General features: G+C 43.8%; 1 protein-coding gene across 1 annotated transcript in view; it reads left to right on the top strand.

Moving 5' to 3' along the window:
* The window catches only part of Stk39 (serine/threonine kinase 39), a 256,276-nt gene that overhangs the window by 93,479 nt on the left and 144,033 nt on the right, over positions 1-18,764 (top strand). Inside the window, exons 6-10 of the mRNA XM_052182622.1 lie at positions 5,471-5,580; positions 5,925-6,026; positions 8,180-8,313; positions 15,613-15,661; positions 15,765-15,830. Coding sequence (XP_052038582.1) covers positions 5,471-5,580; positions 5,925-6,026; positions 8,180-8,313; positions 15,613-15,661; positions 15,765-15,830 — 461 coding nt within the window. The remainder of the gene's footprint in view (positions 1-5,470; positions 5,581-5,924; positions 6,027-8,179; positions 8,314-15,612; positions 15,662-15,764; positions 15,831-18,764) is intronic.

The raw sequence follows: 18,764 nt of genomic DNA, 5'->3' as shown, positions 1-18,764 counted from the left end.
CGAAATCATTGTTCTTCTCATGGGGCTATAAACCCCTTCAGCTCCTCTGGGCCACTGTCCAGCTCCTCCATCGGGGACAACCATGGCCTGCTCCTTTTGCTATACACTTCTTGTCGTCCATAGTAGTGTCAGGGTTTGGTGACTGTTTATAGGATGGATCCCCAGGTAGGGCAGTCTCTGGGTGGCCTTTACTTCAGTCTCTGCTCCACACATTGTCTCCCTTATTGCTCCTGTGAGTATTTTGTTCCTTTGCTCAGAGGAACCATAGCACCCTCACTTAAGTCCTCCTTCTTGAGCTTCGTGTGCTGGGTAAATTGTAACTTGTTTATTTTGAGCTTTTGGGTTAATATCCACTTATTAGTGAGTGCACACCATGTGTGTTCCTTTGTGATTCGGTAACCTCGCTCAGGATGACACTTTCTAGTTCCATCCATTTGCCTAAGAATTTCATGAATTGTTGTTTTTAATAGCTGAACCTTCCTAACTCTTAATGACATTGCTTTTCAGACTAATTGCACTATTCATCATCAAGCGAGCCCCTAGAAGGTTCTCCCAGTTTGTCCTGTAAGCTCAGGGCAGGCACTGGTCTCCTTCCCTGTGGGCGAATGAGAAAGAAGTTCCCTTGCAGCAGACACACCAAGAATTCGCACACAGGACTCTTGTCCTTGCACTTGGGGTCAGTAAACCAAGTCTACACAGGAACACGAGGGAGTGAATCTATATTTGGGCCCAACTGGTATTTTTTATTATTTTCACGTAAGGTGAAGAAAAAGCTGTCAAATACTTTACAACTTTTCTGTGCCGAGAGTCTCCATTGTCACAGGTAAAGGCTGCTTCCCAGCATCCTTTAGGCTCCAGGAGAGGTCACCATTTTCTGCTGTCACATATCACTGGCATTTGGTCTTGTTCTTACTTGTCTATACTTAGATACTGAGAATAAGGATGTCCTCAGAGGCCAGCCGAGCCCTGGGTTATGAATGGTATTACAAGTAGAACGTCACTCTGTATATGTTGATTTTAGACATTGTAACAACCTAACTGGCAGGCTAATTTTGTAGACTAAATCAGTTCGGAGGAATTGCCTTTCCCCATTGTTTTTGCTTTCTTTTTTTAAAATACGGATTTGTTGCCAACAGTAAAAGGAGCGAAGAAGCTTTTCTAGAAAGACACTGGTGTTTGTTTTCTCTGGGAATCTGGGAAGGCAGCAGCCCCAGGTCTGCGTTTCCTCTCTGCCTACTCACTTCCCTGGCTGAGCGGCAGACACTTGCCCAAGCCCTGGGTGGGTGTGGGCTTCCTGAGGGAGACCCAGGACTCCCTGCAGCGCCCAGCCTTGCCAGCACTAAAGCTGAGCATCCAGTGTCCTGTGTCACAGGGACCACGGTCCCCAGGACCTGCCCTCCTTCATGGATTCTCATGGCCCCTGTAGAACACTTGAGGTTTTGACCCTTAAAGCTGTCAGAGTTTTTCTTCCTAGCTTCCAGCTTGGGCTCTGCTCACACAGTGCCTTTGTCTGGAATTGGTTTCCTGTCAGCTGACTTGTCCAGCTCCTTACCTCATTTTCAAGGCCAGGTCCAAGGTCCATTTTGGATACTGTCTGTGGTAACAGTTACAGCTTGTGTGATCTCTCATATAGACACCATAATATTTGGTAGTACGTGTTGTGCTGTTGTGTGTTATTTCATGTCTTACTCTCCTGAGATGGTAACATCTTAAGACCAGGGAGCGGATCTTTCTTACTCATATTTCATGTCTGCTACTGAAGAATGCTGACGCCCAGCCCCTCCCCTATGGCCCGCGTATGCCATTTGTTAAAAGGTGAGAACAGTATGTTGTCCATCACCCTAAGGAAAATTTTAGACTTCTGAAATGAAAGAAAAAGAAAACTAGACCTAATTGATAAGTCTGGTAAAAACAAACAAGCAGTCAGAGGCCCAAAAAAGTCACAAGTAAAAGTTGAGGAGTAGGTTGGTGTTAGTCTTATAAGCCATGACACACACCTTCTGTTTCTTAGTGTGTAGCAGTCTCACAATCAGATAACTACAATGTTACTGATCCTCTTCAGGGCTTTCTTTCCATTTGTGTATCCAGGAGGAAGAACGCCAGAGTATCTCAAATGGTATTTGACAGAGCAGGGCAGGGTGATGAATATAGATCAAAGTAATTGCCACCGATGAGGATGTGCCTCTGTCCCTGAGGACTCAGAAGAGTTTTGCCTGCAGCCAAGAGGGGAGGGAGCCCTGTATGCTAAGCACAGGCATCATATGTAGAGCCAGCGCTGGGGACAGTAGAACTACTGACGTCAGTAGAAGACATTTTGGTGGGGCAGGAGCTCCTAGTTGAATCTGGGATCAGGGACAGATGTGAAGGTGAGGAACTTGTCCATATTTATGTTTTAGGCTGAAGGGCTTTGACTTCGCCCTAAGGGGCAAGAGTGTCTTCCCAGGCTTTTAAGAAGGCCTTGGCCTGTGGCATAAAGGGTTCTCTTTCTTTGCTTGAGCCTGGGTCTGAGAGGAGCAGGTGATGGGGATTCAGGAGGCTGCCACAGGACTTTTAGCAAAAAGTAAGTTGGCTTAAAGGAGGACCTGACTGGGGTAAGGAAAGGACTAAATGGATTCAGAAGAGTTTGGAGCCCTTCCCTGCTAAGTTGACAGAACTCTTGCTGGCTGTTTCTTCCCTACAGCAGCTTTTAGCAACATCCTGCAAAGGCATGAAGGTGGTCTGGCTAGATTCATTTGAGTCTCTGTTGCCAGGAAAATGTGCATGATTTCTGACCCAAGAGTGTCTGGCTGCAATGAGCTGTATGCAGACATCCCTAGGAGAACCCAGTTTTCTCTTCCCAGACTTGTTCTCACCGGCACATGTATACTGTCTGAACAGAAGAGAATACACCGATTTATTTTCCTGTTTGTATAAGTTCACTGTGTTCTTCTGTCAAAGATTTGTTCCTCAGTATAGACACATTGTTCTGTGTAGGTATTAGCCACACATAGTTGCAAATTGTTAACTATTTTGCAGTTACAGTGCTGAGTAGATGTTAGGATGTTGGTAATTTCTGCTTCTGGATTTTTTTCCTTTTTCTTTTTTTGTTGAGCTCTAAAGACATTTAACCATCTGTTTTTGACTTTAAAGTAGATGTTCTGAGCTGAAGCTGTGAATAAGTATGCGACTCATGTGAATCATGGGAGACACATTGAAGAGGCATGGGCAATAGTTAATTGCTACTCTGTATCTTTCTCTGATAATTTTTTTTTAGCTTTTCAAATGTATAATGTAAGCAGGTAGAATTTTAAGGAATTGAAGAGTAATAACTATAGTTTAGTTGGCTCACATCTTTAAATGTTACCTTTAGTGTAAGACTGTAATATTTTCTCAAAGCAGTCTTTATCCACATTATTTATAGATAATATATATTTATTCAGTATAATCATATGGTAAGGTTATTTCAATAAAAAAGTGTTGAATTCTTTATTGAACTTCATGTGGGAAATATAAGTTAAATTAAAATTTATATTTTTAAACGCCTTAGAATAGTCAGTCCCAGGTAGCAGGTACTTACAAATGACAGTTCACTCTACTCCTCTGTGAGTTACAGCCATAGTCACTCAAAGAATTTCAGGGTAGGCCCTGTATATGTAAATTAAATTAAATGGCATTTTTTCGAAATAAAACTTTCATTCAATATTAACAGGCAAGTAGCAGTAGAACAAAGACACCATTTCCTAATTTTCATTTCATTTAATTGTAACTGATGTCCTATTGGGAGATGAATATGTTTAACTGTAACGAAAGCTAACATATTTGCACGGGTGGGGCTAGTTACAATGTAGTTACAGTGTTACTAAATCACACGGTAACAGTGCCAGAGGTTTAAAGCAAACCTCCATGTGCCTTTGGTGTAGGTTTGTTCTTGGGGTAGTTCTTTGACAGTAAACAAAGGGACCAGCAGAAGAGACTGAGATCAGAGCAGCATTGCAGAGAGCGTCCCACAGAATGTCCTGCACTGTGTGTTGGCTAGCACCCTTTTTTGGCAGACAGAGTCTTTCTTACTATGAAGCCCTGGCTGGCCTGTGCCTCCCAAGTGCTGGTGTTAAGGCATGCATTGCTGCACTCTGACCTTTCCATCTACTACTTCACTCTCTGGGGATACCTGATGTGGCTGTTACCAAGAAGTATGCTAGTCCCGAATAGTTGGCTCTTTAATTTATCACCTGCTTTTACTTGATATGCACAAATGCAAATGAGGATGAACGTATTAATAAGCAGCAGCTGTTCACTGTTGTCAACTATAGAAATTATTTTTGCATATTTGTCTATATGCATGTCCAGTATACCAAAGTAATCTCACACTAAATTTCTAGTATGTAATGGGTATTAGGATGAGTTTGGTGTTTTTGGCCAGTGTGATAGGTCCCTAAGTAAATGTGTTTGCCTGAAGGATATGAGTCCGATCCCTGCAACTCATGGCTGAGAGCCTGAGGTGAAGGAGTGACCCCAGTGCTCCAGCCGTGGGAGCGGGGAGGAGACCTGCAAGGCTGCAGAAGCAGCGAGAAAGACACCTCGATGCTGTGGAAGATGAGGAGCAAATTGACCTCTGACCTCCACGAGTACAGGATGTGTATACACTCATGCACTGTATAAACTAAAGTGTACCCCACAGGCATGCACACACACAGACACATGTTCACTTGTACACACGCACCTAATAAATGAAGCAAAGTAAGAGATCATTTTAATTGTACATATCATTCCATCTACAATTAATGAAAAGTATCAGGAAACTTTGAGGGGAAAAAAATAACAAAACAAAACAAAAACCAGTCTCTGCTGACTCAGCCTTTCCTTTGAGCTGCCAGTAGCATAAGGACAAAAGTACTCTTGGTGTGAGCTTTTCAGTACCTGATAATGTGGGCTTGCAGTTATGATTTGGCCAAGGTATTTATACTGTTTAGTCTAGGGCATGATGGTATGGGATGAATTCATTTCTATCTTTGTAAAATTAACTTTTTGAAACTTGATAACTTAGAATTAAATGGGCTAGAAAATCACAATAAAGTATAAAAATAACTCTATTCCATACTACTCTTTCTCTAGTGGTATTCTTGTTAGTGATAAAGGGAGTTTTGCTTAGATAAAGCCAAGACATTTTCTATTCTAGGCTTTTGAAATGTTTATGCTTTCATTGTAATTAAAGGGAACAGTGACTTTTTGTACCTGTTTAGTAGAAAACGTTCTGTGGTTTGGTGAGCTTGCCTGGCCCATTGCCTCCGATAGCATGTTCCTAGGGTAGAGAAGGGCGGGTGGCAGACAGCAGGGCAAGCCTGCATTATTTCTGAGGTGCACCATGAGACTGTTTGCAGCCATCACTACCTAAGGCCCAACGGGGAGCGGTGAGATCAGGATCAGACTTGATGAGCCACATGGAACATAAAATAAGGTTGATTTTGTTTGTTGTTGTTGTTGTTCTTTTCAGATTTTGGAGTAAGTGCATTCTTAGCAACAGGGGGTGATGTTACGAGAAATAAAGTCAGAAAAACATTTGTTGGTACCCCATGTTGGATGGCCCCTGAAGTCATGGAACAGGTAAAAAACAAAAAACAGTTGTAGTAGTACAGGAATACTTGATTGTTGTAGTACAGGAATATGTATCATTGACGTGTCTTATTGAGTGTGTCTAATTAATCAAACATAACAGATCTGATTCGATGCTGGTGTCAATAATATTTCATTTTAATCAATGATCGTAGTAGAATGTATCATACAGTGTAGATTTAGATTCCTGATTGCTTGCCAGCCCTTAGCAAACCACACTGAAATTTTATGAACAGCTTTGGATATCTGACACAGTAGTGGAAGTACTGGTGTGTAACAGGCCTGCTCCATGATTGTGGGTGATTTTTTCCCTTCATCTTCTTTCTCCTTCGTAGGTGAGAGGCTATGACTTCAAGGCTGACATGTGGAGTTTTGGGATAACTGCCATTGAATTAGCCACCGGAGCAGCGCCTTACCACAAGTACCCTCCAATGAAAGTAATGACCTCCGGGGAGACCCATACCTGTGATGGGTTGGTGGAGGGGGGTGGGGGGCATGGGTTCCTCAGTTCTCCTGAACATGCTTATTTTCCGCTTAGACTTGTGGGAGTTCGAGGGGGAATTCAGCCAAGTTGAAGGCTGACTCATGCTCTTGCATGCGCTGAGTTGACAGAACTGGTGCAGTGCCCTGCAGTCTGCCTCAGTGCAGAGTAGGGCAGATAGATGCGTGGCTCTGACTGACTGACTCTTGAGACAGCAGGATGATCTCAGGTCTCCCAACACAGTCTAGGAAAGGATTAGAGGGCTGTTCTATTTGCAGATGGCTCTCAGGCTGAGTTCTTTTGTTCTTTTTAAAATAAAGATGGATCGTCTATTCCACTTTGAGCCTGCGCCCAGAGCGGGGTGTTGTGGCTCATCTGACGGAGTGAGTCACGGTGTTTTGAGGCACCATATACTTTGGGTACTATTTTCAGGTTTTTGTTATTCTTCTATCTGCTCTACCTCCGAGAGGGCGTCAGCAGTTCCAATTCCCCGATTAGTTAGGCTTGGTCTTGAGGCTGCGATTCTTCAGTGCAAATTATGAAGATGTTTCCTCAGGCCTCTGCTCTATGCTGGTTTTACTTTTCAACTTTAAGTTTTTAAAAATTTAAAAGAACTGAAATCTGTTCATAAATAAATAGGTTCCTTAACTCTAGTGGTGTTTATAAAGTGGGCGGTGGGGTGGAGCCTAGGTGGGGTGGAGCCTAGGTGGGGTGGAGCCAGGTGGGATGGAGCCTATGTGGGGTGGAGCCTATGTGGGGTGGAGCCTAGGGCTAGAACAAGTGCTTCAGGAAAGTGATTGATCCCTGTTGGTTTTCCAACCTTTGCCCTCCCCCCTCCCCTCCCCACCCCCCAGTTGTACTTTCTTATTGTAGGAAACTTCCTTTGTGCTGAGCAGACAGTACTGCTGAGCTTATACTCCATGCCCTGTTGGATGTCTATTTTCGTCTATAGTTTTAGTATTCTTAAAATGTCAATGGTATACTTAATGCATGTATGGGAATATATTTATGATTTTTTAGAAGAAAATTTGAAGTTGACATATAAACCAAAGAAGAGATTTTTATGGGAAAAATACCAGAGGAACTCTGAGAACTCTGTCTTTTATCCTTTTTTTTTTTTTTTTTTTTTTTTTTAGTTTTTTTAGTTTTTTTAATGTTTCTTTATCTCCCTGCCTCCACTGGTTTTCCCCACCTGAGTCTGAAGAGGCGCTTGTTAGTCCCAGCTTGACGCCCACCAGGACTTTGTTTCTGGAATTCACAGGAACCCACAGTCTCCTTCTAGCTGTTGTCTTCCACAGACAACAGTCTCTTTTAACATTCATCTATTCACAGGCTTCAAACTGTTCCAAAGGAGTCTTGACACGTATAGCATTTGCATAAATTAGGCCTGATTTATGCATTAAGGAGGTTCATTCATTTTGTAGGTCAATAGTATGCTATACAGTCTACTTGCTTTTACAGTAAATACTCCTCTTAGTGTGAAAGAATTGAATTATTTCCATTTTGACTTGAAATCGTACTTTGTTTTGATATGATTATAGGTTTTTTTGGTAACTTATAATTATATCCTGACCATTAGTATCTTATTATTTCATTTTCGTAAACCAAACCCTTTTAGCAGTTTTCTCGTTATGGTCTCTTTACCTCCTGGGACGCTCTGGCTTTATGTTTAGGATTGCTAATACGTTGCAGGAGCCTGGAGCACATCGAGTACATCGAGTTCTGTGCTTATGAATGGCCGTCACACTTGAATGTCCCTTTGTCTCCTGACCACCCCTCTTTCCCAATCAGCCTGTGCTGCAGTTACATGTTCCCTGAGGTCCCATGAGAGCTAGCTACTTCTCAGAAAACATTTTTCCCTCCCTGTGGCTTTGAGAGACCATTCTTAACACACAGAGCAGATTTAATAAGTTCTGTCCACGAGAATATCCAAAAGGATAAGGAGGGCGTGAGCAGATATATTAGGAAAAATGTCTTCTTTCAGCACACGACCTTAGGGCCGTTTCCCATCATGGGAAAAGCATGTCCGTTGATTCTGTTGTGGAAAAGCTGAAAATTCCATCATCGCTCATTCAACAGAGGTCCGCTCCTCCTTTGTTTTGGCTGCAGGTGCTAATGCTGACTTTGCAAAATGACCCGCCCACGTTAGAAACTGGCGTAGAGGATAAAGAAATGATGAAAAAATACGGCAAGTCCTTCAGAAAGTTACTTTCACTGTGTCTTCAGAAAGATCCTTCCAAAAGGTACGCCACATTCTGAGTGGGGTCGAGTCACCGACTTTGAGTTTCGACAAAGCGGTTTGTGGATGAGAAGAATGAATCTACCTTGCTCTGTCTGGCCTCTGTGCGTCATCCTGTTAGTGGAAGAAAGCCTGAGTCTGTGGAGGCGGGGGCGGGGGTGGGGCGGGGAGAAGCCAGTGTAGCACTAGGGGGCGGGGCGGGGCGGGGCGGGGCGGGGGCGAGGAAGAAGCCTGGGAGGTGGAGGAAGAATTGATCCTGCTTGCTTGGGGTAGGCGGGTAGGCGCTGTCACTGAGAGAAAGCCACCAAGCCGACCTCGGAAGACCCTGGCAGGGCTGAGGGAAGCCCAGCCTCCAACCTGCTCTAGGTACATTGAGCAGACCTCCCAGGACATCCGGCTAGCTCCAGTCTAAACCAGGCCACGTTACTGAATTTTGCATGAGCTTCCTTTAAGTTGCAGAACAAGTTGTTTGTGCCTGTAACAGATTAGCAGCAGAGAAAAGTTTACCTAGAAAGATTAATCGTGTAAGCGGAAGCAAACGGCTTTAAACTGACTTAGTGTTTCCTCTGTATTCTCAACGTTACTGCGCTGCACTGGAACAAAAAAAAAATTTTTTTTTTTTGAATCTGTTTTCTTCCTTCCGAATCCCGAAACTTTGAGAAATACGCTTGGCATAGGCAATTGAACCCAGAATCCTTTATCATCTAAAGGCGAGTTTTAGTGATGCAAATCAGTGCCAAGCCTTCCCCTTGTAGAGATTTGGCATCTCCCTAACAGACCTGGATAGTCTATCATCAATTCACCCAAGATGCTGATTTTTTACTTAGATTTGATATAATAATACTAATACTAATAATACTAATACTAATACTAATACTAATACTAATACTACTACTAATAATAAATTTTTCTCCTGGAAGTCTCCCATTCAGGAATGAAACCCTTGTTCTTAGAAGGTATTGCTTTATTCCAGTCATAAACTCTTCAACTTAATAAGCTTTTAAACATTTTTTTAAAAGCATTACGGGTCAGTTAGGCCAGACTTCTTTAACTTAAAAGTGGTCTTTGTGATATTTTGTGACTATTTGCTATTGCAAGTTTTTTTTTTGTTTTTTTGTTTTTGCTATTGCAAGTTTTTAATTATTCTCCACACATAATCCCCACGAACTGCACTTGATGTTTCTCTGTCCTTACCTTTGGTTTTGGGGATTAGTCTTCCTCCAGTGTCTTCCCTGGGCTTGCTTGCCACTCTTCTGTGGGTGACAATGCTCTTGGATTTTAATTTTGTTCTTCAGCTTCTGCCTATCCTCTCCTTGTTGGAGGGGTGTCATTGCCACAAGGAAAAATTTGATGTTTCTGAGAAGTGGTCGAGCCTCCACACCCAGTGCGAGGTAGCCTTGCATTTCTGCTTAGTTCTGTCTTTACTGACAGCCTTTGGCGTTCTGGAACAAGTTGAGGTTCCATCTAGTGGCTGTGACAAGCAATGCCACCCAGTTCTGAAAATGGTTCCCCAGGGTAGACTTGTTACTGTGGTAGGTGACAGACTTGTGATTTAGTCCAAATAATTTAGATTTTCATGCAGTACATTTAACCGACATTTAATCGGTTTTGTTTCTTGATAAACTTAAAGGACTTTGCCAGGTTTTATACACCGTGTGAGTTCTGATTTATTGTTCCCTCTATGCGGGAGACAGAGTCCTTCAGCGAGTCAGTGAGCTGGGAAGAGAGGCAGATCCTTTGCGAGGCAGCTACACGTGCCTGTTGATTTGCGTGTGAAGCCTGTGCCCCAGGGCACTCTGCATTGCTTAGGATGCGTGAGCAGGTGAAGGCCTCCTGGGAGCTGTCTCCATGACCTCGGCCCCACACTGGCGACTGGTCTGTGGTAGAGGAGTGATAGGCCATAGGTGCTGCACTCGCCCCCCCTGAGGCTCTGTCTGTTAATGAAAGGAGAGTGACATTGAATAGATGTGAGGAAAAGCACAAGCACACGGTCATCAGGATTGGGAGTGCTGAGAGAACATGTAACTGAAAACACAGACAGTCTGAAATATAAAGCAAGCATTTATTTATGCACACGACAAAATTTTGAAATTTTGGTGACATTTCCAGGGAATTTTTTTGTCCCTCTGCTCTGTTAATGCTGTTTAAGGCTTTCTGCTTTCTCTCTGTTATTTTTTCTTTCCATTGTTTTGTAGTTTTTTAATACCGAATGGTATTCCGAGCTCTATTTTTTCTCTCATTCTCATGACTTAATTTCTTTGACTATATAATGGGTCTAGTAATTGTCGGTTCAAAGGATAGTTCTGAAGATGTGGTGAAATGACACCTGAGAGATGCCACAGAACCTGAGGTGGGCTCCAGAGCTCAGGATTTGGAGACTACCTTCATCATTTGCCTCCACCCAAGCAGAGAGAATCGCTGTCATTTCATATACTAATCCTAGTATGCTAATGCTGTATCATTAAAAATCACTGTTACACAGTATCCTTTTGTTGATTTACACAACAAATTCAGGCTTTTAGAAGGACACACACTCTTCTTTTCATGTGGAGGCTCATGGGAGTTTGCCATCTGGAGGTGATTTAAATCCTCTGAAGAGCATGTCAGGAACAGAAACCAGGTTCAGGAGCAGTTAGGAGTCAAGGCAAGCTGGTAATTCTCGTTTGCTTGTGTCGCCTGCATTAGCTTGTCTCCCTGCAGTCTTCTGTGTAGCTGACAGACAGCAAAGCCCTACTGCTGAGATGTGAGCAGCCAGTGACAGCCACGGTGGCCTGGATGACCTGGACAGATCTCCTCCTGTGCCTGTGGGCAGGGCTCTGCACTGCCCTCCCCTCCTGACGCAGAGTTGAGGTGTACGAGCCCTCGCCCCATGGCGGTGTGTGTGCCTTAGCTCAGGCAGAGCTGCTTGTGCTTGCGAGACAGAAGATCTTATTTCTAATGAAATGAACCTTGACCTTAGAGCTTAACATATCCCTAAATGATGGCAACCTATAGAAAGAGTGACCAATTACTTTGAGCACTAAGGGGCGGTGTGTGTGTGTGTGTGTGTGTGTGTGTGTGTGTGTCAGTGTTGCATAGATAGATCTGTCAGGAATGAGACTGGAATATTATTTTGCCTAGGGAAGGCGAAGGGCCGTGCAAAGCACTCCCTCCCCCCCCCCCCCCCCCCCCGTTGGGGGTGTCAGTAAGCTGTTGGAATTTATTGAAGCACGTTGGTAGAACTGTTTAGACTGTATAATACTCAGGCCTGAATCCTTTGAGATTCATTTTAGTCTCCGTGGATTTTGGCCCCTCCATTTGTATCAGAGGAATCTGTTGAGGGATTTTCTTCTGATAATGTGGGTACTTGAATAGTGCATTGTTTTTACGGATTTTACGGACTCAGTCATCATTCATGGCCGGGACTATTTCAGGGGCTTGTAGCATTTTTAGCATTTCTTGTTACATTACCTGTCCACTGCTACATGGGTGGTGGTTAGCAGCCCCGTGAGAGGTGGCTGTGAAGATCTCTTGCTCCAGTGGAACTCAGGTAGAAGGCAGGAAGGGTTGATGGCCGCACAGTAAGCATTTCCTGACTGTTTCTGGGAACCTAAGTTCAGCCAGGCGGCAGATACCTCTGCCTGCCTCTCACTTTCCTTCCCCTTATTTCTCTTGCTTTCCTATTCCACTGCTTTCTCAAGGAGGTAGCTTGCCAGATGTGTGGTTTTCCTCTAAAGCCATGAACACTTTGAGTTGACCGCAGTACAAACCAGTGACCTGCTGTTGAATTGTTCTCTGTACTGGATTAGAGTGACCTGCAACTTAACAATTGTGTCTATTTTAAAAGACACACACACACACAGGGGGGGGAGAGAGAGAGAGAGAGAGAGAGAGAGAGAGAGAGAGAGAGAGAGAGAGAGAGAAGGAGAAGGAGGGCATTTTAGCCACCCCTCCCTTACCTTATGTTTTCATTCTGATGAAGGATGAGGGTGGAGTGGAGGGGGCAGGAAAAGATTTTCTCTGCAGTATGCTTTTCCCCTTTATATTTTCGGTTGCCATAGAAATGACCTTTCCCCAGAAAGGAAAGAATTTTCCCAGTCCCGTTTCTCAAGGTCAGTCCAGCGTTCTACGGCCTTCACTCTACCTTGGTTTAACATTTGACCTTTGGCGTGTACAAGGGTGAATGAGGGGTTACTGAGGAAAGGGAAGAGCATTTGGGGTCCTCCACTGGGCACCTTCACTGTTCCCATTCTTTGTTTTGCTAGCGCTAGCCTCACTCTCAGTGCCTCGCCCCCTTCCCACCCCCTCTGCTTTTCCTCAGAGTTGAGCAGATGCTTAGACTCCAGTGCTGGCTAAACTTAGCCGCAGGAGTTACAGTCCTGTTCGCAAATGTCTACCAGCATCGCCTTCACTTCACGCTGGGGTGTGAAATCGAGCTCCAGTAGTCTGCTGTGCTGGGCACTGGGATTATGAAAATGTATTCTCTGGGCTCCGTTGCCTTGGGAAGGCTTGTGACATGATGAAGTGGAGCTATCAAGGACTGGGATCCCAAGATTGAGATAATGGAGAAGGGGCATGGGAAAAGCCTAGTTCCCGAGGGCCCAAAGATGTTGACATCTGAGTGGTTTCCTGACTTACAAGCAAGGTGTACTAGCTGGTTATGTGAAACAGTTTTGAATCAAGAAAAGCGTGGCAGGCTTTGTCACCATCTCACAAGGGACAGGGAAGAACTCCAACATAGTTGAAGGCAAAATTGGGTGAGGTAGATGGATACAGCCTCAGAGGATTGGGGTCCTTGAGCTTGATTTGGTGTCTTCTGGGAGGCCGGCCTCTGAGGGTAGGCAGGACAGGCTGATACACAGCAAACTAGCAATCGATGCAACATGTGAAATGGCTAAGTCCTTTCTCATCTCCAAGTTCTTTGCTTTTTAAACAAGATGTAGACTCATGCATTTAATGAGTTTGCCAAGGGATATGGCCCTCCTATTGTTTAAACCTTTATTTAATCAAAGCAGGTATCAATTAGCAACCGTTTTAATGGATGCATGACTTGGGCTTCTTTGAGAAGGACTTAAAACTAGTGTTCTTGAAATTTAAAGGAAAAAGCCGTAACAATAAAAATCTTCCTAGCACAGAAATACAGATTTTGACTATGAGACTAAGGCAGACCATGGCATATCTTAGCAGTAACTGCCTATCATTTCAGGCACAAGGACACTTTCTGCCCTTGTACCCTCACCCCATTATAATTCTTATTGTACATTAGATAGCCTGTGAAAATACTAATGTCCCACAATGCTTTCTTCACCTTCCATTTTCCATCATGAAAATTTTAAGACACACAGAAAATGTGAAAAGTAGCTCAGTGTTTATTCCAGTCTGCCCGATTCATCGTTGTTAGCATTTCCCATCCTCTGTATGTGCAGTTTACTTGATGAATTACTTGGAAGTAAGGGGACCTCACTTCACTGCATGTTTCTTCCAAACAAGGTCTCGTGCCTAAGTAATCATGATGTTTTCCCACACTTAAGAAAATGAGCAGTATTTTTTTTTTGTTTGTTTGTTTTGTTTTTTTTTTGAGACAGGGTTTCTCTGTGTAGCCCTGGCTGTCCTGGAACTCACTCTGTAGACCAGGCTGGCCTCGAACTCAGAAATCCGACTACCTCTGCCTCCCAGAGTGCTGGGATTACAGGCGTGCGCCACCACCGCCCGGCTGTATTTTTTTTTTTTTTTTTTTACAGGCTTCTATGTAACCAACTCACAGATTTCTAAATGTCTTTTGTAATTTTTGCTGCTTCCTTTCCAGACCCAGTGTTTAATCAAGGGTAATGAGCTGCCTTTGGCTTTATGTTTTAAGTCTATTTTGACCTAGAATACTTCCCTCATCTTTTCCCCTTTTCTTCTTGGAAGATGAGGGCTTCATCATCCTGCCGATTACCCTACAACCCACCCCTAACTCTGTTTCTCCTACTTCCTCCCTCCTCCTCCCGCCCCACCGCGCTTTCCTTCCTTAATATAGGACACCACCTTTTGGATGTTAGGCAAGTGCTCCTCCAGTGACCAGCATGTCTAGCCTTATCTGGATGGACATTATTAGGGTAGCTTTTCTCCCCTTTGTACAGCTATAAATAGAGAAAGCTGATGTGAAATGGATTCCTAATTAAGGATGTATTGACAAAGGAAGCTCTTCTTTATGGGTGATTGTCAGTTGAACGTAGAGGGACTGCTATTAAGTAGGGAATTGATGTCCTGCTGCCTCCTGTGAAATATTTAAGGCAAAGATGGTAAACCACAGGGGAAGGGTTTCAGCACAAGGCGGGCATGCAGCACACCAAGGCACCACTCAGCAGGACACCGGCTAATTGCTGTGGAGAAAGCAGACCTTCCAGCACCGAGCTTTGGAGCCTGGGGACCAAGCAGTTAAACTTAGCATCACTAATAGTGGACTAGCCCAACGTCACCTCCTCTGTGGTGTTGTAGTGACAAGGTCATGACTATGTGAAAGTACAGCTTGAGGAGGACAGTTCCGAACTGTATTTTGAATTTCAAAGTCTTCTGAATTTTGGAGTATTTACAACTCAACCAGTTATGCATCTCCTGTCCAAACTCCGCAACTGGAGTTGTTTCTAAATGTGCAATTTTATGGGCAATCTTGCCACCCGTGAAATGGCATGATGAAATGTCTTTGAGCCTTCTGGACTTGACTTGAAGTTTATGGGATACAGAGCGCAGAGAAACAGGTCACATGATACCGTAAGGAAGTAGACATATCCAGAAATGCTTTTAAGTGAATTTGCATTTTATTGATTGCCATACCATTTTAAATTTCCCTGAAAAAAAAATGTGGCCCATATACAGTCAAAGCAGTTGTTTCAGTACTGAGCCAGCACACAAAATCCATATGTGAGCCCTTCTCAGTAGATGCTGCTCCTTGGGAACCACAGAACAAAGTTCACTCCTCCTTTCACAAGGTCATATTGCAGTTTGTGTGGCTTCTTAATAACTTAGGAATTTAGCTCCCAGCCGTTGCTCTGCCAGAAATGCCAGAGTTGACACACTGAAGTGTAAGAACCGAGGCTGGAAAACTGACTGTGCCCAAACCTTAACTCACACGAGTTTATGTGTTTGGCAGTAGAGGAATTTGGAAAGAACTAGAAACCCGACATTGCTTTATTCGGTGCCGGCTTGTGACCAACTTGGTCGTTGGTTTCTCTTGCCCTAAGATCAGTCATCCAGAAATGGTCTAAGGTCACGCTGTAGCATCAAGGCAGTCTATTTATTATGTGGCGACTGTTTCAACTCTAATTTATTATTCATCTTTCAGGCCCACAGCAGCAGAACTTTTAAAATGCAAATTCTTCCAGAAAGCCAAGGTAACATGCTTAAAACTCCCAAGTCAATCTTCTATTTTGAAAAGGCTGAGAATTTGCATGCCCTGATTTGATGTTCAACTGTCCGGGATCATTTGTTTTGCAGAACAGAGAGTACCTGATTGAGAAGCTGCTGACAAGAACTCCAGACATAGCCCAAAGAGCCAAGAAGGTAAGCACCACCTGCCCCGATCCTGGAGGGGCTTCTTCCCAGCCAGAAACGGAAACCCCTAAAGCAACAGGAAGAAGGTTCCTCCACACTCGGGCTTGCAGTGCAGAGATTACCTGATCCCCATGACTCTGACAATGAGGTTTTCTTCTGGTTATCTCAGGGGCTGTTCCACGCTGGGCATGGAGACAGTGTGAGACTCGCATGGTTTCAGATTTCCATACAGCAGCTCCTCCCCTGCTCCCAAGATTAGAAGATATGGATGCGGGCAAGGTTTAAAAAATGCACGGAGATGCTGTATTTCTTTCCTTTAGTTTTTTTTTCTTAAATGGAGTAGTCAAGTTTTAAAACCTAGTTTGAATGATGAAATGAAAACGTGTTTCATGTGTGTGATGCATAAAATTATTGTCACGGTTGCCTGTTCATGTGTGCACATGTGCTCCTGGAGGCCAGGATCACGGCAAGTATCTTTTCTCGGTTTCTCTTTACCTGTTTTTTGAGACAGTATTTTTCACTGAATCGTAATCTTACTTACCTAAACTGGGTGGCCAGCTCCAGGTGAGTGCTCCAGGGATGGAATTGTCAATATTCTTTACCCCACTGCAAGCCAACATTGGGGTTGCATTTGTGCCTGGATTGTTTTTCTATCAGTGCTGACAGCATGGACTCAGGGCCCCAATTTTTATTGACCAAGCCATTTTCCAACCCCAGATTTGATTGTAAAGGTTAGTTGAATATCTGTGGGATACAATTCATTTCTCATAAAAGACTCAAGATCCTTTTCTAATCTATTTTCTGTTCACTAAGGTTAGATACCTACAGCTTTTTCAGGTTTTCTAATCTCAAAATAGCATGTAATTATGTACATATTTACCCATTACAGATTGTTACACATTTCATTATGATATGTATGAAATCCAATGGACTGTAGCCATCAGTTTGGTTACTTGGTTTTAAATTTAGTACCATATATTAGAAATTAAAAATATGTACCCTGGGGACTGGAGAGATGACAGAGATGGAGGTCTTCTAATGGTTGACAGAGAGAGGAGTCTTAAGACTGTTTCTTGGGGGTGTTGGATTCTAACCTAGGGTCTTTTGATCACATGTCCAAAATGTCATCCAGAGGCAAAGAAAGCTGCTCTGGCCCCACCGACTTCCGTAGTAGATATCTGCCAGGCGCTGACGGTGCTTGTTGGCTCTGTGCTTTGTGTTTCTGTCTTTGCCACATGTCTATCTCTCCCTCAGTCTCTGTACACTGGAGTTACTTGTGGCACCTCCCTCCTACTGAGTCTGCGCCATCTCAAGAGCTTCTCCTAGCTTCCGGATAACCCCATGGCCCTTCCACCTTCTTTTCTTTTCCCCTAATTTTCTCCCTTCCTTTCTTGTTTCACTGTGTAGCCCAGGCTGGCCTCAAATTCACGATCCCCCCCCCACCTCCCCACAAGTGTCTGGACTCCAGGCGTGCAGCAGTAGTCGCCCTACACGACTCCTCCTCTGTTTTCAAATTATGAGGTGATTATTTTATGTGTATTGGCGTTTGGCCTGCATGTGTGTTTGTGCACCGTGTATACATGCCTGGTGTCTGTGGAAGCCAGTAGAGGGGTCGCTGATGACCTGAAACTCAAGTGACAGATGATAGTGAACTACCGTGTGCGTGCTCGGGATGGAACCTGGGTTATTAACTGGAAGAGTAGCCAGTGTTCTTAACTACTGAGCCACCTCTCTGGTCCAGCCTCCTCTGTGTTTTTACCCCCTCTTAAAAACTACTCTTTTACTTCTTGAGATTATAATTCTCTCTTTCCTTTCTTCCATGTTAACCCTCCCATATACCCCTCCATGTTTTCTTGATTTCATGACCTTTTTTTTCATTAGTTGGTGTTATACATATATGTACATGTATATACATACATTCCTAAATATAATCTGTTCAGTCTATATGGTGTTACTTGTTTGTATATATTTTCAAGACCGACCGTTTGGCATTATTGGATCACCAGCTGGTGAGCTCTTCCCTGGGGAAGACTGTCTCTCAGCTCCCAGCTTCCCTCAGTTGCTGCAGCTCTTTGGGTAGGGTTGAGGCCTGTGGCCTTTAGCATGTCTGTTGTTGTCGTCCTTGTGCAGCTCTGGTTTCGGCAGTCAGGCTGGTGAGACTTTATGGGTGTAGCCGCAGACATTCCCAGGGGCGCCATCTCACAGCAACCCCCCCCCCCATCGCTGGCTCTCACAGTCTTCCCACCCCTTTTTCTTCAATGTTCCCTGAGTCCTTGGTGAGGGAGAGTGTTGTAGATGTGTCTGCTGGGACTGGGTGCCACAGCTCTGCCTTTGATCCAGGGTAGTTTTCCTTAGCGGTGTCTGTCACAAGAACTTTCCCTGATGAGGGGTGAAGATTTCACCAGCTGTGGGCGGAAGGCCAGATGTTTGGTGGCTGACGCCTGTATTTTTAACTGGGCATTTGTGGTAGATTTCTAGCTTTCCCTCAGTTTGCTCTTCTAATGTTTCTTGACCTGCTACAAGATTAACTGCTTGACCATGCTCAGGAGTGCCTTTCAAAATTAAACAAAAACAAACATGAGTATCGGTAAATGAAAAAAAAATGAAACAAAAGAACTCTTTCTGCGTAATAAAACCCAAGGTTCTTAATACTCAATTTCTAGTCTTTCAGTCTAACCTCCAGCAAAACCAACCATGCTTGGGTCCTGAACATGGTACAGACTTTCCCTGTGGACTTTCATCAGTTTGAGAAAATGAAGAATCTGTTCAGACTATGACTTTATTTTCTTCCCTTAAAAATATTTTATTACATATAAGTGTGATGTACATCTGAAATTCCATTTTGCCTTTACCTTGGGACAGCGAGGAGTAGAACTGTGAGAGATGTGAATTTCCAGTCACATCTTCTTACATGTCTTAGGTCCTCCTGCTCCTCTTGCTCCT

Source organism: Apodemus sylvaticus, chromosome 5 (assembly GCF_947179515.1).
Source record: "Apodemus sylvaticus chromosome 5, mApoSyl1.1, whole genome shotgun sequence".
In the NCBI taxonomy this organism is placed as follows: Eukaryota; Metazoa; Chordata; class Mammalia; order Rodentia; family Muridae; genus Apodemus; species Apodemus sylvaticus.
Note: the sequence above shows the minus strand (reverse complement) of the source record. Positions and strands in the feature narration are given on the sequence as shown.